Genomic DNA, 18,865 nt, shown 5'->3' on the forward strand with positions numbered 1-18,865 from the left:
CTCGAGAAATGGCCACTATTTATTTTCGCTAAGATTTATTCCTGGTCGAAGATATAACGACGTATATGTATTAGTAAAAAAAAAAGAAAGAAAAAAAAAGAAAGACGAACAAGCAAACGGTTAAGTCATCGAAGAAAAAGAAAAGAAAATCTATCCGAAACCACGGTTAACGATCATTGCTAACGAGCGATCGATGTAAACAATCGATCCGAATAAAATAATTTCAACACTCGCTATTAGTGCCTGTCGTTTCGTCGATAATCCGAATAGAGGTTTTAATCTCGTCGTCAACGTCGAGAAATCTCAAGTTCCACTCGTCGAACTGACAAAACTGAGCTCGTATTCGATTCTCCATTTTACTATGGACGCTTTTCATTTAAAAAGATACAACAGATATGGTCGTGATTCATTTTGGCTAATTAAGCAAAAGAAAAAAGTACGAAAAAGCAAAAAAAAAAAATATTTATTCAAACGACTTGCCAGTTTCGTTGCACAGTATACACGAAGTAGGTTCGAGCGAAACAGAAAAGCATACAAAAAAAAAAAATAAATAAATAAATAAATAAGTAAATCAATAATAACGGAAAGAGATTCTATAGATTATGGATTAAACGGATGAGTTGCATAGTTATTTGAGAAGTTTCATGAAATATCGATGTATATATTTTAAGTTTGTATTATAATGCCCCCACTTAATTTGTATGACATGGAGAATTTCAAACATTAAAATGATGATAAAAAAAGAAATCTGTTTTTCTTTCACATCTTTCCTCCATTCTTTCGCTGTTGAACGTTTTGCATCATTTGAAACGTCTCTTTTTTTTTTTTTTTATTAATTAAGAGGCATCATATAAATACATAAGCAAGTTTATATTTTTAACATCGTGTCAAGAAATTGTGCTCATCTTGTGAAAATCGTTAGCCCATTTTTATACAGAGACGTCTCTTCAAGAATATCCAATGGAAGAACGTCGAGTATCAAAAAAAGAGTAGAGTCAATGTCTGTTCTTGTCTTACTTAAACATTTTCAACACAGTACAGCTGACGACGGGTGGAGGACTATGCGCAGTGCAGTATCACATGTCAATGTTCGCTGCGCATGTACTTACCGGTGAAAAAGACATGGCAAGTGTTTCGACTATTTCTTGTTGTTGACCATTTTTTTTTATAGATAACAGGTTACTTAAAAATTATCTGAAAGACAATGATGACGCATACATTAGATAATAATTTGTAAAATTTGTTTTATGTAACCGATCGTCATAATAATTGTAAATTATGTCGAACACACGGGAAGCAGAGGTAAGCATTTGTAGGTTTCCTATCTATATTTTAATATTTACACTCTTCATTTGTTGACTATATAATTATATTTATTTGATGATCGAAGCGTAAGATATAATGATGTAAAATGATGCAAAATATTGATTTATATCAATGATATTACGTTGTGTAAAAGAACCTGAAATTAACATTGCAGTAATCCCACTTAATTACATTATCTCAATTTCATTGAAGGTACAAAACCTCAAAGAACGTGGAAACGCATGTGTAAAAGAACAAAAGTATGAAGAGGCTATGTTCCATTACACTCATGCCATTAAACTAGATCCACAGAATTATTCCTTGTACAGTAATCGATCATTTGCATTTTTAAAACTACAACAATATCATTTTGCAATGGAAGATGCATTAATGACAATTCAGTTAAAACCTGATTGGACCAAGGTATATGTGCATTTGTTAGACTGACTTTTTTAAATAAATTATTTATGCTATGTTGAATGAAATTGTAGCATGTTTAAATTTTTTGTAGGGTTATTTTAGAAAAGCTGAAGTGGAATCACAAACTTTTCGCCTCGGTGAAGCACTTCAATCTTACAATAAAGCTTTATCTCTTCAACCAAATGAACCAACAATTTTAGAGGCAATGAACAGAGTGTCACAATTACTAATTAAAGACAAACGAGGTATTATATCTATTATGTTCAGATAATCATAATGAAAATATTTCATGTGAAATTTTAATATGGTGAATTATTTTGTAGCTGATCAACAAATACCTTGGCTCGGTGCTGGTGTTGGTATCATACTTGGAGTAATAGTTGTAATTGCTGACTATGTTTTTACAAATAAACCTACATTAACGGTATGTATATATATATATATATATATACATATGTATCGGTTCAATATTTTTAGAAATTGATTTCAAGACAGATATTTATAATGGTTATTTTATTCATTTTCGTTGGATGCAGCATCCTCTTTTGATGGCCTTATTAACAATGTCTATAGCAATGCTGGGTTTTGGCATTGCAAAGGGATTCCGGTATTTTGTAAAATGTCAAAGAAAATCACTTTTGGAACCTCCAGTGGATCTCTTTGGTGATAATAAAGAAGAATTTGATGATGTTGAAGCTGAAATGAATAACGAGAAAGAGAAACATCCAAAATACAGTAAAGCTCAAGCACGACAAAGATTCAAGAAAGGAAAATCGTAGTGTGCTTTGATACTAATAATATTAATGATAGACACGTGTTTTTATGTAAATTTTAAATTCATACACTTTTTAGCATCTCAGGAAAGCACTAAATATTTATGATCAATGTTATTACATTGAAGATTATATTGATACTGTTTACATTTTATACTTTAGTTGTTGTTAAATGATGTTAAAATATTGACAATGATGACCATGTGCCAGAATATTTCTGTGTTTTATGTTTAGAAATTTTTATATTGAACAATTCCTACTTAACAATTGAATCCATTATAAAGTTATAAAATTTAATTTGTAATTTGAGATATATCACAAGAAATAAGGCTGCAATAATATAATTACTGATAAGTTATGTAGTACAAATGTTTCTAAATTCCAAATTATAAGAAAAACTTCAATTGTTATATAAATTATACTAATATTTAAAAATATGAAATGTTTCAATTTTGATAAAAACTGGCAAACAGTAATTTATGCCATTTATACTTTATCACGGTTGTATTGTACGATCAAATAATTTAACCATACTATCTATACACCTGATGTATACAACGAATATTCTATTCAATCAAAAGAATGATTGTTTACATTAAATTTTTTGCACTACTTGTCACAATAAAAAAAAAAAAATTAAACATAATCAATTACATAAAAAGTATTTAATTCCTGGTCAGATACAATAACCAATAAGAAAACAGAAGTTCTTAATATATAGACTTATATACTTATACAATAAACCATATTATTTAAATTTTAAACTTTGTATACATTATATACTATGCCTTTATTGCAAGTATGAATGTGCATGAGTTAATACACAATTGATAATATCAAATTTTCCAAATACTTATATGTATCTTTTACTTCAATGATTTTAGTAGTTCAATACTGTTATTAATATCAAAGAATTTTTAATCTCACTAAATTACTTCATCAAAACTACTTAAGAACATAGATTACACGTACATATAAAAACATGAATATGTAATAGTAACATAGATTACACTTGATTGAAATTTGTTCACATTCTTCCATAAGCTAAATTATTATAAACTATTACACTATGTCATGATCATCTACAAATTGATTATTTTCTCATATGTCATATTAAAATTAATTATCTTAAATATTTACGCATTGTCACTAATATCGCAATACACTTTCATAAAGATATGTAATTAAAAATTATACATATTAATGAACATATTTTACTTAATCGCAATACATATATCGTACTCAGCCTGGCAAACATTATATTAAAACTCTTCCATTTATAACTCGTTTGTGTAATTGAATTAATATATTAATCCAAATGTAACGAATCAATATCCTAGTAAATGCATGTTGAATCTCTTCTAAATTAATTACTAACAGTATACGTTATTCAATTATGTAAATTTTATACATGAGAATACATTTCCGTATAAACTTATAAAATTGTTGACGAGAATGAAAGAAGATATAAAAAACCAAAGTTTTTATATCAAATATAATAAGTATATTGTATATATATTTAACAATATTGTACAAAAATTATTTGTATGAATTCTTCAAATATAAAGTTGTAATACATTTAAATTCTCATACAAATGTTATTATACAAATTGAAATACAAAGGGATACATAACATGCTATGTATTTGTCTTAATGAATGATGTTAGTGATAACACGTTTTTTTTTCTCAACCGCATTGGCAGTGCGCCAGGTGCTCGAAACTCAGTTATCCGTAGATCACTAAGAGTTCGTTAAGTGTAAATTCAAATGTACAAGCTGTTACATACTAACAATAAGTACATGTTCTTCCTGATTATTTACGATCTCAAATTTTCCCTCTACGAATATGTATAATATTTCGGTTAATATAGAACTTTTGAATGAATTATAGATATATTGTATCCAAACGTCATCTTTTTTTTAATAAGTATCAAATTTATACATGCTTATACATGATTATAAAAAGTAATATAACGGCGCGATAGATCAGCGTAAGAAAGTTAATAAGATAGATCAACCGAGTATAACAGTGAGATTTATGAAAAAAATAATATTAATCTAGCAAAGAATAGATTTTTATAGAATATTAAAAAATCAATAAGTCTGTTATAGAATAACATTCTTTCATTTCTTAAACTGTTTAATCTATTTTCAACTTTTTATGATATATGAAAGAATATAACTATTTGAACAAATTAGTCTTGGTAAATGGGAGATTTCACCAATATAAAACTGATATAAATTATTTTTTATTATATTTTTGGATATATTTCTCTTTTGTGTCTCCATCTTATATACGATCCTGATGAGAGCTATTCACGATATTCTCTTTTGCGCATGCGTTCATTGACGTTTACAAGTAGGTAAGCATTGTAAAACGTTGAAACAGGGCTATTTCTCTCGAAACCTTCGAAGGGTGTGCATCATGGTGTTTAAATAATATAAAAAAATATGAATATTTTTATGATCAAACTTTTGAAAAAACTGACAATATGCGTCTTTTTATTTCCCTATTTATTTTTGTCTATATTACATACGAAATATTATAAAATACAAAAGTAATATATTTGAATTATACGCACGAGTATAACGAATTAAACCAAGATGTAACAATATATTTTTTGTTTAATGAAATCTTCCAACAACTATTTTAGTATTGAACGGAAAATCGTTTAAACATTCCATATATTAGTAGCCGCATTTCTAATTACGTTTTACTACTATTTATTAACGAATCAAAATATGTTGTTCAAATACTAAGTTGAAACAGTAAAAAAATATTGTAGCCGTTTTCTGAATCGATTTATTTATTAATATTTATGCAATCAAAGTAACAGAGTTCCAACATCTGTATGAAGTTGAATCATAACCAATTAACGAAAAATTATTACAATCGTGTAGTAGGAGATGAAAATGAGTATGTAGTGTATATTAAAACAAGAAAGAGAAAGGAAAACAGGCTTGTAGCACCACGGATACCTGGAGGAAAGCCTTATACATCGTAACGGAATGTCAGGTGCGCGATTCCTGCACTTATTGGGGTTAGGTTGACGTTGCACGAACGTATCGATGCGCAGAAATTTTGTACACCCAGCAGGATGTTTTTAACATGTACTATAACTAATGCGCAAAATCCGAAGCTATCGCGTGACGTTCGAGTAACCACAAAATGACAGGAATTCGGAAAAGAACGTAAAGGTGTTCACTAAGTAACACGAAGAAACGAAGAGCGGAAAGCGTGGCCGGGGAATCCAATGCGATTAGTCGAGTAGCCTTTTCATGCGTACGGGTACGCGCATGCGCAATTATGGACCGCAGGGACGTATCTACGTAATGAAATAAATGGTAGATTTAAATACCCCAATCTGAACAAATTTCATCCGTCCTATGTTGTACTTATTTCTTAAAATATACATATTTGTAAAAATGATTATGCACAATATTATTTGCAAAACGTAATTTTTAATGGTTTTCGATATTACAACAACGATCGAGTTATTCTTGTTAAGTCCAACGTAATTTGAAGTCTAGATGCCGATGACCTCTTGATATCATTCTCAGTTTTTACAAACTTATTCGTTTTATTTTAATGACATGTTAATCTATTCAACGTCTTTCTATAACTAGCTATCACAATAATTGCATATGTAAATATGTATTTTTTTTTTTTAATCATAAATCTTTCTCATTGCTAAACTGAAACTTTCAAATGTATGCAACAGTTTGCTGGAATACATTAACTTTTGTACCTCGTAATTTAATGAACTAAAGAGTAGAGAATCTTTATTACTTTTTACACGATTGTAATATTACTGAAATGTACTATGCGCGTGCATATTAATGCATTACACGTTACACATCTATTCTAATAACAATAAACATCAGTGTGTTTTCGCGTAGCGAAGTATTTGTAATACAATCGTATGAATATGTGCGTACGTACAGTTCTATAGTTTGTACAAGAAAAAAAATAATCAATACACGATCATGTGACACCTGAAACGAACCATTTGAACGCGGCAATACTAATACCCTTTTGCACGAAGTTCGGCACAGCAAGTACACTGGTTCGAAGGTTCAGAGACACTTTGAGGTGACCGTCCTCTGGACACGCGCCTTTAATAAATACGTTCCTGCTGGCCGCACTACTTTTCTACGGTATCCCCACCAATGTCCATCAGTGTGTACGGGTTGTTGGATCACGATTGGCCAGGCCGATGATTGGTAATAGTGGTGGGGAGCGATCACGTCACGAAGCGAGGCCGAGAAGCGACGAGACGCATGTATCAATGCGCAATCGCATCGGGACGGTTCAGGGAGTCGGGGAGGTCCGTGGTAAGGAATAAACAGAGTGAAGAGACCGCGCGAGACACGAAGAGTGGGGAAGGTGAGAGAGAGAGAGAGAAAGATAGAGAGCGAACAACCAGTGAGACGATCACGATGCACGGAGGCGAGCACAAGCGGCCAGGGGCACAGGGCTGAGGGCTGAGGGCTCGACAGGGCCTGGAATAAAGTTCACGCGACGGCCGTGGGCCAGTCAGCAGCTATGGAACAGACGAAAACTCCCGCGTCCCGGCTACTCAGCACGAGTTGCATAGAGAATAAGGACGACTTGGAAGAGGTAACATAAATATTTCAAATAGTCACTGGATACGTATCGAGTACTAGGGGTTCCGCCATTGTTGCGACGGTCGCGCACGTCGCTGACCGTGCGGCGCCACACGTCGAACCACGCGTCTTCGCGGCAATATTTGAATCATTTGCATAATAATTCGTTTCTCTCGTTCCTCTCGATTACTCAACAATATTCAACCAATAAGAAAGGTCCAATAAGAATGTCGCAATCAATGATACGTGTTATTAAATTTATTAATTCAACGTTATTTACCAGGATTTTTAATTTCACAATTTGCTAATATGGAATACGAAACTTCAAATAAGTTACACTTTTTGTATCATTTTTTACGTTTATCCTGTGCTATATTTAGAAGATGCTTTATTACGATGGGATATTATAGAACTTGCTTCTTTCTTTTTTTTCAGAAATTTGAAAGATGTTATACAGTACTACAAAATCTAACTACAGGACTCTCTGAAAAGGAAGCCCACGACACGTTAAACAATGCGGTGTGTAAGGATAAGACACATGAAGAAGTTTCATTAGGATTGTTGGTAGTCATTTTGACAGATCCTCAAAATGCTGCAAAAAGTTACAGGGACTTGACATTAATTACACGGGATGGTCTTGCAATTGTGTTAGGACACCTCAATCAATTAGTACTTGAAAGATATCTACGATTGAATGATGTGACTAGAAGTCAGTTATTATGGTTATTAAGGGAGATGATAAGAACCAGCGTAGCTAGTGTGGATAACCTTTGTTTAAGTCTATTAAGGCATGCAGCTGGTGGTGATATTTCACCACGAAATTTGTTTTTAGTTGATGCACTTTTAGACATTTTTCAAGAAAATCGACCTTGGCTGGACAAATTCCCTTTTCTAGTAGCATCCATTGTTTATACCTATTTACGATTAATAGAAGATCATAATGCACCTCATTTATCTGGTTTGCGTCAAAAAGAAGTTACCTTTTCTGTATCTTTAATAAGAGAACGTATGGTTGATTGTTTGGTTATTGGAAGGTAAATAATACGAGATCTTTTTCATTTGTGTATTTGTAATACGATACATGCAATAAACAAAATAATAATTAATGTTTGCAGGGATTTGGTACGCTTGTTACAAAATGTTGCACGTATAACTGAATTTGAAGCACTTTGGAAGGACATGCTTCTCAATCCAAAGTCTCTTTGCCCAAATTTCAGTGGTGTCCTTCAACTTTTACAGACAAGGACTTCTAGAAGGTTTCTACAATCCAGACTTACACCAGATATGGAAAGGAAATTAGTATTTTTAACCAGTCAAGTCCGTTTTGGAAATCATAAACGGTATCAAGATTGGTTTCAAAGACAGTACCTGGCTACCCCAGAATCACAATCTTTAAGATGTGACCTTATACGATTCATTGTTGGTGTTATTCATCCAACAAATGAATTATTGTGTTCAGATATTATACCACGATGGGCAGTAATAGGATGGTTATTTACGACTTGTACATCAACTGTGGCTGCAAGCAATGCTAAACTGGCTTTATTTTATGACTGGTTGTTTTTTGAACCTGAGAAAGATAATATAATGAACATTGAACCTGCAATTCTTGTCATGCACAATTCCATGAGATCCCATCCACCAGTCACTGCCACATTGTTAGACTTTTTATGCAGGGTAAGTAATTATATAAATTTTAACAACTTTTTATAATCTTAAAATTATTGAAATGTAATTTTTGTTTTAAGATAATACCAAATTTCTATCCACCTTTAACCGAGAAAGTGCGGAACGGAATCTTCTCATCACTGAGACAAATTTTAGAGAAGCGGGTTTTACCAAGTCTTTATCCATTGTTCGATAGTCCCAAGTTAGATCGTGAATTAAGAAGCAAAATAAGAGAAACGTTCAAAGAATTCTGTTTACCGCCTAATGCAGATCCTGGTAAAATTATTGCACTATATTGCATGTTTATTTTATATTGATCATTCGAAATCAAAGCACTAAAAAAAAAGCTTACTGTTGCACATGTATAAATTCTTAAGTATTCATCGCATCTTAAAATTCATGCTATTTTTCATATCATGTACATATTTAAAGTTTTAAAAATATGTGAATATAGCATGTGACTATAGATATTCAAATGTACATATAAGTATAAAAAAATATTTATGTATGTATATTAATTTTGATTTATGTATCGTGGTTTTAACAAAACATTCTCTTTTAAATATCGTTTAGAATTCATTTTCTGGTCTCTTCTTTTAATAAATTTTATTATTCACCTTTCCTTCGAGCTTATAGCACATTCATTGCTTACTAACTTTGGTTTTTGCATGATGTTTTTAAGCAGGAAATAAGGTTCCTGTATATTCAGGTAAAATGGAGGAACTTAATAAGGATCTTGCACCAGGGGCTACACTGGAAAATGCTGCAAATACACCAGTCGAAAATAATCATGTAAATCAAGACCCAGAACCAGCTTTTAGTGATGAAGAAGAAGACATGCCATTGAGGTTAATTCTGATTTACATTTACATTACATTTTTTTTGTTTATTATTGTATAGTATTTTAAATATATTTAAATAAAAATATAATTATATTAAAGAATATTTAACTATTTATAGGATAGTGACTAAAGTAGAAGAAGAAGATGAAGAAGATGTTCCATTGGCAAATGTGAAGTTGAAAAACGAACTGAAGAATGCAAATTGTGTAGTGAAGAAAGAAGATATTACGTCTCAGTTAAATTTAATTTTAGAACCAGAGGAGTTAAGGACTGCTGTAGAAAGTTTACACAGTGAAACAGACAATGAAGTGAGGTGTCAAACGATGGAAAGGATAGTACAAATGGTTATAGAAGATGAAATAGATGCAGAAACTATACCAGCATTAGCTTCTTGCATATCAACTATCTTATCCTCACAAATTACATCCCAAATATTTCCAACAGAAAATTTGAATGAAGAAGCCTTGACTGATAGTATAAGCACGCCGTTGTTTGTAATGTTTCGAAATCAGTTTCAGTTATGTAAAGAAGAGGACAATAGGCGGAAACTTTTAGCTCGGGTACTTGCAGAAATACAGAACGTTCAACCAAGGATAGGTTACCTGCTACTTTATTTTTTGAAAGTCTGGGGCAGAGAAGAGGAAAAACGGGAAGGCGAACCAAGGTTTGTACACAAACGTCAAATTACACAAATGTAAATGAAAATGTGCATTTTACTATATCATTTTCTTTATTATTGCAGTAATATGTTAAATGATGTTAAAGCGTCAGTATATAAAGATTTTTGTGCACATCGAGAAAAAAAACTAGATGCGTGTTTAGTATCTGATTTAAAAGTAAGTAAATTTTTAATATTAAAAATTCTATGATGTTTAGAATTTAATTTGTTGTTTTTTTGGTATTGTATTTTTTTTTTTTTTTTTATAGTTCTGCCATGAAGATAACATATTTATGCTGTGTTACCTTGTGCCTGATGTATACATGGGCTTTCAAAATGTAGCTCTTGGAAATGTACAATTATTGCATTTGGTTGTCTCGACTGTTGATGCGTGCCAATTGCAAGAACTAGTTTGTCAAATAATGCAAGGACATTTAAAAATGTTAAAAAAGGAATCATTTACATCGCTTTTGACAGCAAGTTTAAATTGGGAAACTTTTGAACAATATTGTTTCTGGCAGCTTATATTTGCCCATGATTTCCCAATTGATTATATATTACCTGTTTTACCTAAATTACAATTTCGAGATCATGCAGAAGCATTAACATCGATACTGTTTATGCTCAAACAAGAAAAGTAAGTAAATTATTTATTGAAAACCGAATGATTAATATAAAAATTTAATGAAACATCAATTATATTTAACAGGCCAACGCAAGAACTTTTGCGACAATTGCTTGCACGACAAAATGTAAATGGGGATATGTTTGTTGTGGCGGCATTACGTTACTGGTGCCGCGATCACGAAGAAAAACTTGGTGAGTTGCTCGCGAATCTTCTGAGTACTCGTTATCCTGCTACGAGTCCAAACAAACGGAAACGATCTAGTGCTAAACATAATCAACAATCTGGTCCACCTACTGGCGAACAAGTTCTTGGTCATTTGGATCAATTACGACAGCACTGTATGTCATCCGCTGAATTGCAGCTTTATCATTCCGAGGGAATGCAAAGAGCTCTACAACAAGCACAAGCAGCTAGTAGTGATTCTTTAAGAAAAAGTTATGGAGATTTATTCGCCCTTGCGGAAGTTAACGAAGAAAATGAACCTCCTCCACCTCCACCAACAAGCTCAGCACGAAAACATGCGGCGGCATCTGCTGGAGGTGGCGGAGGTGCTGGTGGTAAAGGAGGCCATAGAAAAACTGGTGCTAACACGAGGGAAAGGTCTAGTTCAAAAAGGCCGCTTCCTCGGTATCATTTGGACAGTACATCTAGTAGCGAGGTAAAGTTGAAAGTAGTTTAAAACAGCCTTCTTTCGTATTATTTGGATTCTGGTATTCTGCATTAATGAAATTTAATTACTAGGAAGAAGAAATTGTGAATGTAAAACAAGCAAAGAAAAGAAAAAAAATTAATCCAGTGGGCTCCGATAGCGACTGACCACCCAGTGTCTTCAGATGTCACATGGACCACGTCACGTGTGTGCAGCAAGCTAAATTAGCCTTAAAAATAGTAAGATAATATAGTATACGTAATAGATCTATCTAGCGCGACTTGTAAATAAGGTAATATGTGGAAACCGAATGCGAAACTATATCACAAGTATATATTTCGCAAATATTGTATATTAACAACGTTGCCAGATTCTGCATTTTCATTCATTTCATTACTTGTGTCAAACACATTCTAACGAAAGATATTTAGAATGTATGTGATATATATAACGAGAAGAAGATAAATTTATAAATACTGGTTATAGCTTTTCTAGGTAAATACGTATGACAGATTAACTTGTCGTGGCAGATCAACTGTTTCTGAATTTTTCTTCAGAGACAAAAAGAATTTTACCGGGTATCTGTCAGATAAAGTTACCGAGAGGCAAAACTAGTCATAAATTAAATTATTTTGATACACTCTTAAATATATACAAGAAATACGAATTTAAGAGTTGAAAATTGAATCTGGCAACATTGCAGGAGATAAAGCGAGACGAAGGTATTTCTCTTCGTGATCACTTTATTTCTAAGAAAAGAGAGAAATGAAAAATCGTTACCCATTTTGTGGTTATCAACAAAGAATGCAGGCACGATTGTGCTTAGTTTTACCAATTATTTGTTTATTAATTTTGCGATTAATACAACTGACCCTATTGTCCAAATTTATTTCGTTTTTTTTTTCATTATGATAATTATGATAAGATTCGCGTCTCACAAAATAGTTAACAAAGAAGAAAAAACATGGTTACTTTTTGTTGCCATAAACTGTGAACGCAATTTATAAGAATCGTTGATAGCTTTTTATTAGAATTAAGGACCTTCTGCAGGAGGATAAGGATATATTAAGAATGCCTCGCTCCAGCAAGAAGCGTACAGTTTTACGACCAAATGTATATTTTACGTCTGTGCTTAGTAAGCATAATCATTCTCAAGACGCAAGAATTTTTATATTTTGTACGATGGAAGGTTGTCTACTTTTTTTTTAAGATTTTTGCCAATAGCAGTCTTTTTTTCATTGTTACAGAGTATTTTAATGCAAGTTTATTAATTTATTTGATAAAAAGATAAAAAGTAAAATGTATGATTTCTTTTTTTTAATCGTAATATTTACGACATGTTTATGTTCACAAGAATTGTACGTTCTACGAATTTTTACGTTCCATGTATGTTATCTGTTATTAATTTGTTTATAATCGTGTGAGGAGCACAGATACTCTGATATTTTTCTATACTGAATTTCTTATTCTTTATCTGTTCTGACTCCTACCGCGCATTGCTCTAGGAAAGTATATTAATTTAGTGATAAGTTAAAGAGACACCTTCCAACGGAGTATAAAACCAGGCGTCATGTACACTTAAGTCCTAAACAGAACGTAAGCGTGAAATATCATCGTTCACCTCTGTACATTTCCTGTAAAATCGGTTACTTGTATACATATAAGTAGCTGTGTTATGTATTTTCTAGTTGTACATACCAGAGAAAACGGAGTTTGTATGTATATGGATGTGTGTGTGTCTGAGTGTTATACAAACATGCGCGCGGGGGGATTTTCACAAGAACCTGATAAAAAGTTTTTTTTTTCCACGAGAAGAGAGTTTGTATTTCCGGTCTTATCGAAATCGATCCATAAGCAACCGTGTCGCGAATAGAAAAGAAAGCCAGACTTCTAAGTCAGTACGAATATCTTTTTAGTTAATACGCGCATAGTGTAACATACCAGCCATTCATAATGGTGTACAAGGTGTGATAGTTGATAATGTTATTAGGTTTTTTCTACTTGTACATAAACTGCGACGTTATATGAGAAAATATTTAAAATCGAGGATGATTGAGTGGAAGTTGTTTGACACAAAGAACGAGCGAGAACGTGCACGCGAGAGAGGGAGAGAAAGAGAGACAAACACAGAGACACAGATAAATAAAAAGAAGGAAAAAAATTCGCGAAATTAATGATGCGCGGGGCAATACGAAAAATAAACCTTTAAACATTTAATGTTTTTAACGAACTTGTACACACGGATACACATGTAAATATATGAATATATATATATATATATATATTATTATATATATATCATATATATATATATATATATATATATATATATATATATATATATATTATCGTAACGCGAGCATAAACATTTAATGTTTTTAACGATCTTGTACACACAGATACACGTAAATGTAAATACATCGAAAAATTACCGGAAGTAAATCTGTGATTCCTATCGTTTGTTTCCTCTTTCTCTGGATTTTTTTTTCCCCCTCCTGTCTATTTTAATTTCTCTTCGGCGACGAGAATAATCAGTTCTTTCATGATTGTCATAGTACTGTTCTTTTTTATAGATACGTATACACATAATGTGAAAAATATGAGGTAACCATGAAACAACGTAATAACGCGCAAATTGTGTAACGAACAATGTGGATGTTGAAAAAAAAAGTTTTAAACTTGTTTGTAATATATGTACAATTTTTTACCGAAATAGTGACAAATTAAAGAAAGATAAACAAGATATTCCCCTCTCCCTCTATAGAATTAAACCGCTAACACCGCGTGTCACACCGATGTCCACAAATCGTGCATTAAGTGCATTTGATTAAAATTGCACGATTAATAGTAAATACACCATTTACGTTACCATTGTACGTATAAACTGCTAAATTAGAATCGCTCGTACCAACTTATTAAGGCTAATACTGAATTAGTATGGTTAAAATGCAATGGTATCACAAACAGCATTTAATGGAAACACCCATAATTCGACGAAATACGTTTCTTTTACTATTTGCCATTTACTAGTCGTGCATTGTTTTATCCAATTTAGCAAGTGACGTAAAGCATCGGAAAGTTGTACAACTGTTCGCAATATGTGACGAAAATGAATTTATTTCATTTTTTTTTTTTTAGTATCTCTCTCTCTCTCTCCTTGTTATCACTATCACACTGAGAAGGTAAAGAAAAATTGCCTTGACGCGAGATAATAAATAAAGGTATGATACAATGTTATATTCAATTCTCGTATGTTATTACAGCTAGAAAGGAAAAATGGAATAGATCTTTATTTCTTTTTTTTTTTTTTTTCAGAAAACACTCTTTACGATGAATCATTTTTACTTGATACGTACTTTCCGCTATACATGTATACGTTCCATTTGGATTGTGTGTACATTTCTCATTTGGATATCCTCCTCCATATGTGTGTATGCGTGTTTACGTGTACCGTGATTACAAAATCATCATTTATATCATCGTCTATATCGCAGGTAAGATAGAAGTGACATAATTATTTATCGTACGTACGTATCTATCTTTTACGTACACACGTGCGCAACGGAAATGAAAACATTATTGCACGGAAAGCGCCATTTTTAAACATCAGCGTACAGCTGAAAAAAAAAATGAATCTTTCTACTGATCGACAATTTCGTTTCAAATAATTCACAATAGAAATTTGTTCTCCTATATATCTCAATCGTACATAACGCGAAAAATTCAAACCAAAAGAAATTGAAAATAGATCAATAACTTTTTTTTAGGCGTTATTTTTTAATGGTACTCGATATCATATTGCCTCGCGTCACGATAAGGTCATGATCGCATAAGATTTATCTGTACATTTTTTTTTTTAGCTGTACCTGTCACCTCTCTGTCTCTTTTTTTTTCTTTTTTAACCGCTAATTAAACATTTAGGCAAGAGATTTTTTTTACCGGCACGTAATCGACTCATTTAAATCGTTCATATAAAGGGTAAATTAATTCAACTTCAATTTCATCAAAATTATCCGTGAGTCAAGCATATATTTTTCAAGGATCGATACTACTTTCATCTAATATTTCTTATAATCCTTTATTCCTCTTATTGTTTGTTATTTATTATAACACTTACAGGAACGATCCAAATGTTTCGATTACGTTTATCTTATTGCATGCTAATTTTTACAAGATCCCACCAATTGGGGACAGATGACACCTGTTGCCTACTATGAATACTCATTCCTAAAAATTGATCGATTTAGTTCAAGTTTCGTTTACAGAACTGATATTTAGTCCAGATACAGAAATAGTTTCGTTTCGTTTGTGCATATGATTGTACTTTACAGAGCTGTATCTATACTTAAACGTTGAGCTATCGCATGACACAATCGATTAATAATTAATTCGAATTTTTTTCATGGAAATACGCGGAAGTTTTGTACAAAGTCTTGTTTATTATTCATATGCACATACGTATAATCACGTCATAGTTCGATTGATACGCGTTAGTGTGCTTATCAATAATAGAAATGACTATAACAGACGCTATACTCCTGTCTCGTAGTAGGGCGCTGTTTTTTTTTTTCTTTTTTTTTTTTTTTTTTTTTTTTTTATAGTTGGCTACGTAAAATGGAAAAAATTCTTTATAATGATGTTTCCTTTCGCAAATTTTTCTGAAACAATGATTTGAAGCAAATATGACTAAAAACGATTGAGAAAAATTTTAAGAAAGACTGAGAACATATTGTGCCAATACATTTGAGCAACATAGCGCACCTTGCCATTGCTACTTGTGCAATCGATACAATTTTCAAGCATCAAGTGTATTCCAAGCGTATAATAAACCTTGATCATATATTTTAGAACATAGACGTATGATAAAATAATTTATGATACGATCGAATGATTTTTGGGCATAAAAAAATGTAGTATGAAACTGTGTTGCAGCTTGTAATGCACGTGATCACGTGCTGCGCAATATACAATAGATGCGTATAAATTAGAACATTCAAATATCCTTTGTAACAAATTAATTTAACATCTTTACCTCGTTAAGAAAATAATTATTTTTATCCATGGTTATTAAATTAATAAAAACAGTTGAATGACTATTGATTGAAAAATAATTACTTTGTTTTGACAATAGCAAAAATTAATACTAATATTTTCCGATTTATGCAGCACAAGTGACCCAAGTTAACTTTTCTAACTGATCCTTTATGCCTTCGAACCATTCGAGCTTAATATGCATAGATTCATCGATTTCGATTCAGAAAATTGTAAAGTATCAGGCAACTACTTACCCACGGCTGCAAAAGTACACGCTGAAAAACACTCGAACAATTATTCACGCATATTTTCTTGAATAGAAAAGGCAATTACTTTTCATCGATATATTTAAAATTAATGAATGGTCATGGCCGATCACGTAGACAATACACAACACTGCTCCCATAGTACAGGTCTCGCGTTTACTTTCCTTCTTTAAATAGAAACAGCGCGATCATTCTTAATCAATTATTTCCGAACGAATTTCTCATGATATTTTCAGTCGTTGCCTCGACGATACACGAACGTTTGAACGATCGAATCCTTTCGCGAGTGTAGTACTCGAACGAAACGAACAATTTACCACGAAGTTAAATAAATTTTCGATGTACGTTTATCCTTCATTTGCCTCGTTTTTTTTTTTTTTTTTTTTGCTAATATCAACAAGTACTCTCAGCATAAAACATTAATCGACAGAAGAAAGCTACACTTTGCTTCCGGTCTATAGTGAAACGTATTATCGAAGGTGATGTAGCTACAACCAGCGATTCTCTCGAAACGACTCCGCGTATGTGTGCACGTGTTATGTATACATGCAACACTCATGCTCCTCGAGTTGTGATCGTGGTCATAGATACGGTAAAGAGACAGTGATTGCAAAAATTGTAAAAGTTTCCGAGAAAAGAAAATGATCATAGGCGGTAATAAGTAATAATTTTTCGTTAGACAGGCTTCGAGTGTTCGTTCCCTCCGTGTGTTTTGTTTGTCGTATGATGGATGTCCTTCCGGGCATGTTGATTCTTTAATTAGGTACTTAATACGAAATCATATCTAGCATCAGCATTTGCAAGATTCTCGTCTGGTCACTTAACGCACATGCAAAACCGCTTGGTAACGTCCCATTAACAGGTTCTCGTTGTATACACGCGACGAAGAAAGTTTCCTCTACTAGTTTAAATCACACGGTCGTAGGTACAGTTGGGCCACGTACACGCAAACTCCTAAATATACATATACAACTTTTTCTCTGGCACACACATTTGTTTCTCGATCGTCGTCATAATTAGCGTTAGTTTTCTTCTTTCTCTTCTTTCCTTCGTTTTTCTTTTTTTACTTTTTTATATGTTTCTTCCTCTCTCTCATTCACTCACTCGCACACATTCACTCTTTCTTTTTCTCTTCCGTTCGTCCGTCTGTGCTTTTGTTCCTTTCGAGCACGATTCCGACCGTTAATACAGACTCGTTATGTATATATACACATTATAGTAACAGTCTAGGTTTCTAAGGCTGCTAAAAAGTCTCACTTGTAGGACCTCTCCCGCGAACAGGAGAGCATGTTAAAGAGTTCGGGTTTCGACCAAGGGAGGAAAACGTGAAACGTCTTTACCGTACGCGTCTAGTAAATCACTTCGTATACAGTGGCCTTTTTGTCACCGGATCCGGTCACGATGTACTTGTCGTCGGCAGAGATGTCGCAGCTTAACACCGACGAGGACTCCTTCGACTGCAAAAAGAATTGATATGGATTCCCATGTGGTCCGCTTGGAGATCTGCTTTTTTGCACAGGTTCCACGACGCTGCACAACGTGTTACGTCTAACGATACATGCAGGAAATAGCTCGTCTTTCATGTGAGCGTGGAAGTTCTATTTCGTAGACGTGGAGTTATAGAAACTTGTAGTAAAAATTTATGAAATTTCCTACTGTTTCATAACGTAAAATTTGTCGGAACTTTTCAAATAAGCGTGACGAGTGTTTTGAAACTTCTAGCTAGCAGTTTTGCCTTGTTTAAAATTAAATGATAACTGAGATCATTCTTCATCCATATTCATACTTTAAGTTGCGCGTCACTTTAAGCTTGCACTTATTGCACTTCATTCAATACCTAGTCTTTAGCCTAGTCAACAAGACAGAGCAACGAAACAGAAACGGGAGAAACAAGATGTTTAAAGTTGTTCTTAAAGCTTTTGACGTTAAAAAGTTTCCCCAGTCTGTCGATAAAATTTAAGTTTATTCCTTAATTTGTTCTCAATGATTTTTTTCTTTTTTTTTTTTTTTTTTT

At 32.7% G+C, this 18,865-nt stretch overlaps 3 protein-coding genes and 1 long non-coding RNA gene across 11 annotated transcripts in view; 2 read left to right on the forward strand and 2 right to left on the reverse strand.

Moving 5' to 3' along the window:
• Window positions 1–1,041: 1,041 nt before the first annotated feature.
• Window positions 1,042–3,144, forward strand: LOC122530902. The gene is made up of 5 exons (XM_043658298.1): window positions 1,042–1,302; window positions 1,519–1,728; window positions 1,817–1,970; window positions 2,049–2,149; window positions 2,262–3,144. Exons 1-5 carry the CDS (start codon window positions 1,279–1,281, stop codon window positions 2,502–2,504), a joined length of 732 nt encoding a protein of 243 aa, XP_043514233.1. The 5' UTR covers window positions 1,042–1,278; the 3' UTR covers window positions 2,505–3,144.
• Window positions 3,145–5,019: 1,875 nt separating this feature from the next.
• LOC122530905 lies at window positions 5,020–6,815 on the reverse strand. The gene is made up of 2 exons (XR_006307130.1): window positions 6,506–6,815; window positions 5,020–5,824 (listed from the first exon to the last, which is right to left on the reverse strand). It is a non-coding gene; the product is annotated as an uncharacterized LOC122530905 (long non-coding RNA).
• LOC122530897 (integrator complex subunit 3) lies at window positions 6,799–12,436 on the forward strand. Of its 2 annotated transcripts, none has more exons than XM_043658278.1 (10): window positions 6,799–7,119; window positions 7,542–8,140; window positions 8,222–8,783; window positions 8,855–9,050; window positions 9,457–9,622; window positions 9,735–10,280; window positions 10,359–10,452; window positions 10,544–10,911; window positions 10,984–11,560; window positions 11,644–12,436. In XM_043658278.1, the coding sequence occupies exons 1-10, from the start codon at window positions 7,045–7,047 to the stop codon at window positions 11,716–11,718; spliced, it is 3,258 nt and encodes a 1,085-aa protein (XP_043514213.1). In that variant the 5' UTR covers window positions 6,799–7,044; the 3' UTR covers window positions 11,719–12,436. The 2 variants fall into 2 exon arrangements, with proteins under 2 accessions (XP_043514213.1, XP_043514214.1); XM_043658279.1 differs by having other exon boundaries at window positions 9,484–9,622.
• Window positions 12,437–14,767: 2,331 nt separating this feature from the next.
• Window positions 14,768–18,865, reverse strand: part of LOC122530898 (protein groucho) — a 131,051-nt gene continuing 126,953 nt past the window's right edge. For all 7 annotated transcript variants that reach the window (XM_043658287.1, XM_043658286.1, XM_043658281.1 and 4 more), the window contains one exon: window positions 14,768–18,308. In XM_043658287.1, the coding sequence (XP_043514222.1) occupies window positions 18,201–18,308 (108 nt within the window). In that variant the 3' untranslated portion in view covers window positions 14,768–18,200. The remainder of the gene's footprint in view (window positions 18,309–18,865) is intronic.

The sequence above is a fragment of the Frieseomelitta varia genome, unplaced genomic scaffold (assembly GCF_011392965.1).
Source record: "Frieseomelitta varia isolate USP_RPSP 00005682 unplaced genomic scaffold, Fvar_1.2 scaffold_363, whole genome shotgun sequence".
Lineage (NCBI taxonomy): Eukaryota > Metazoa > Arthropoda > Insecta > Hymenoptera > Apidae > Frieseomelitta > Frieseomelitta varia.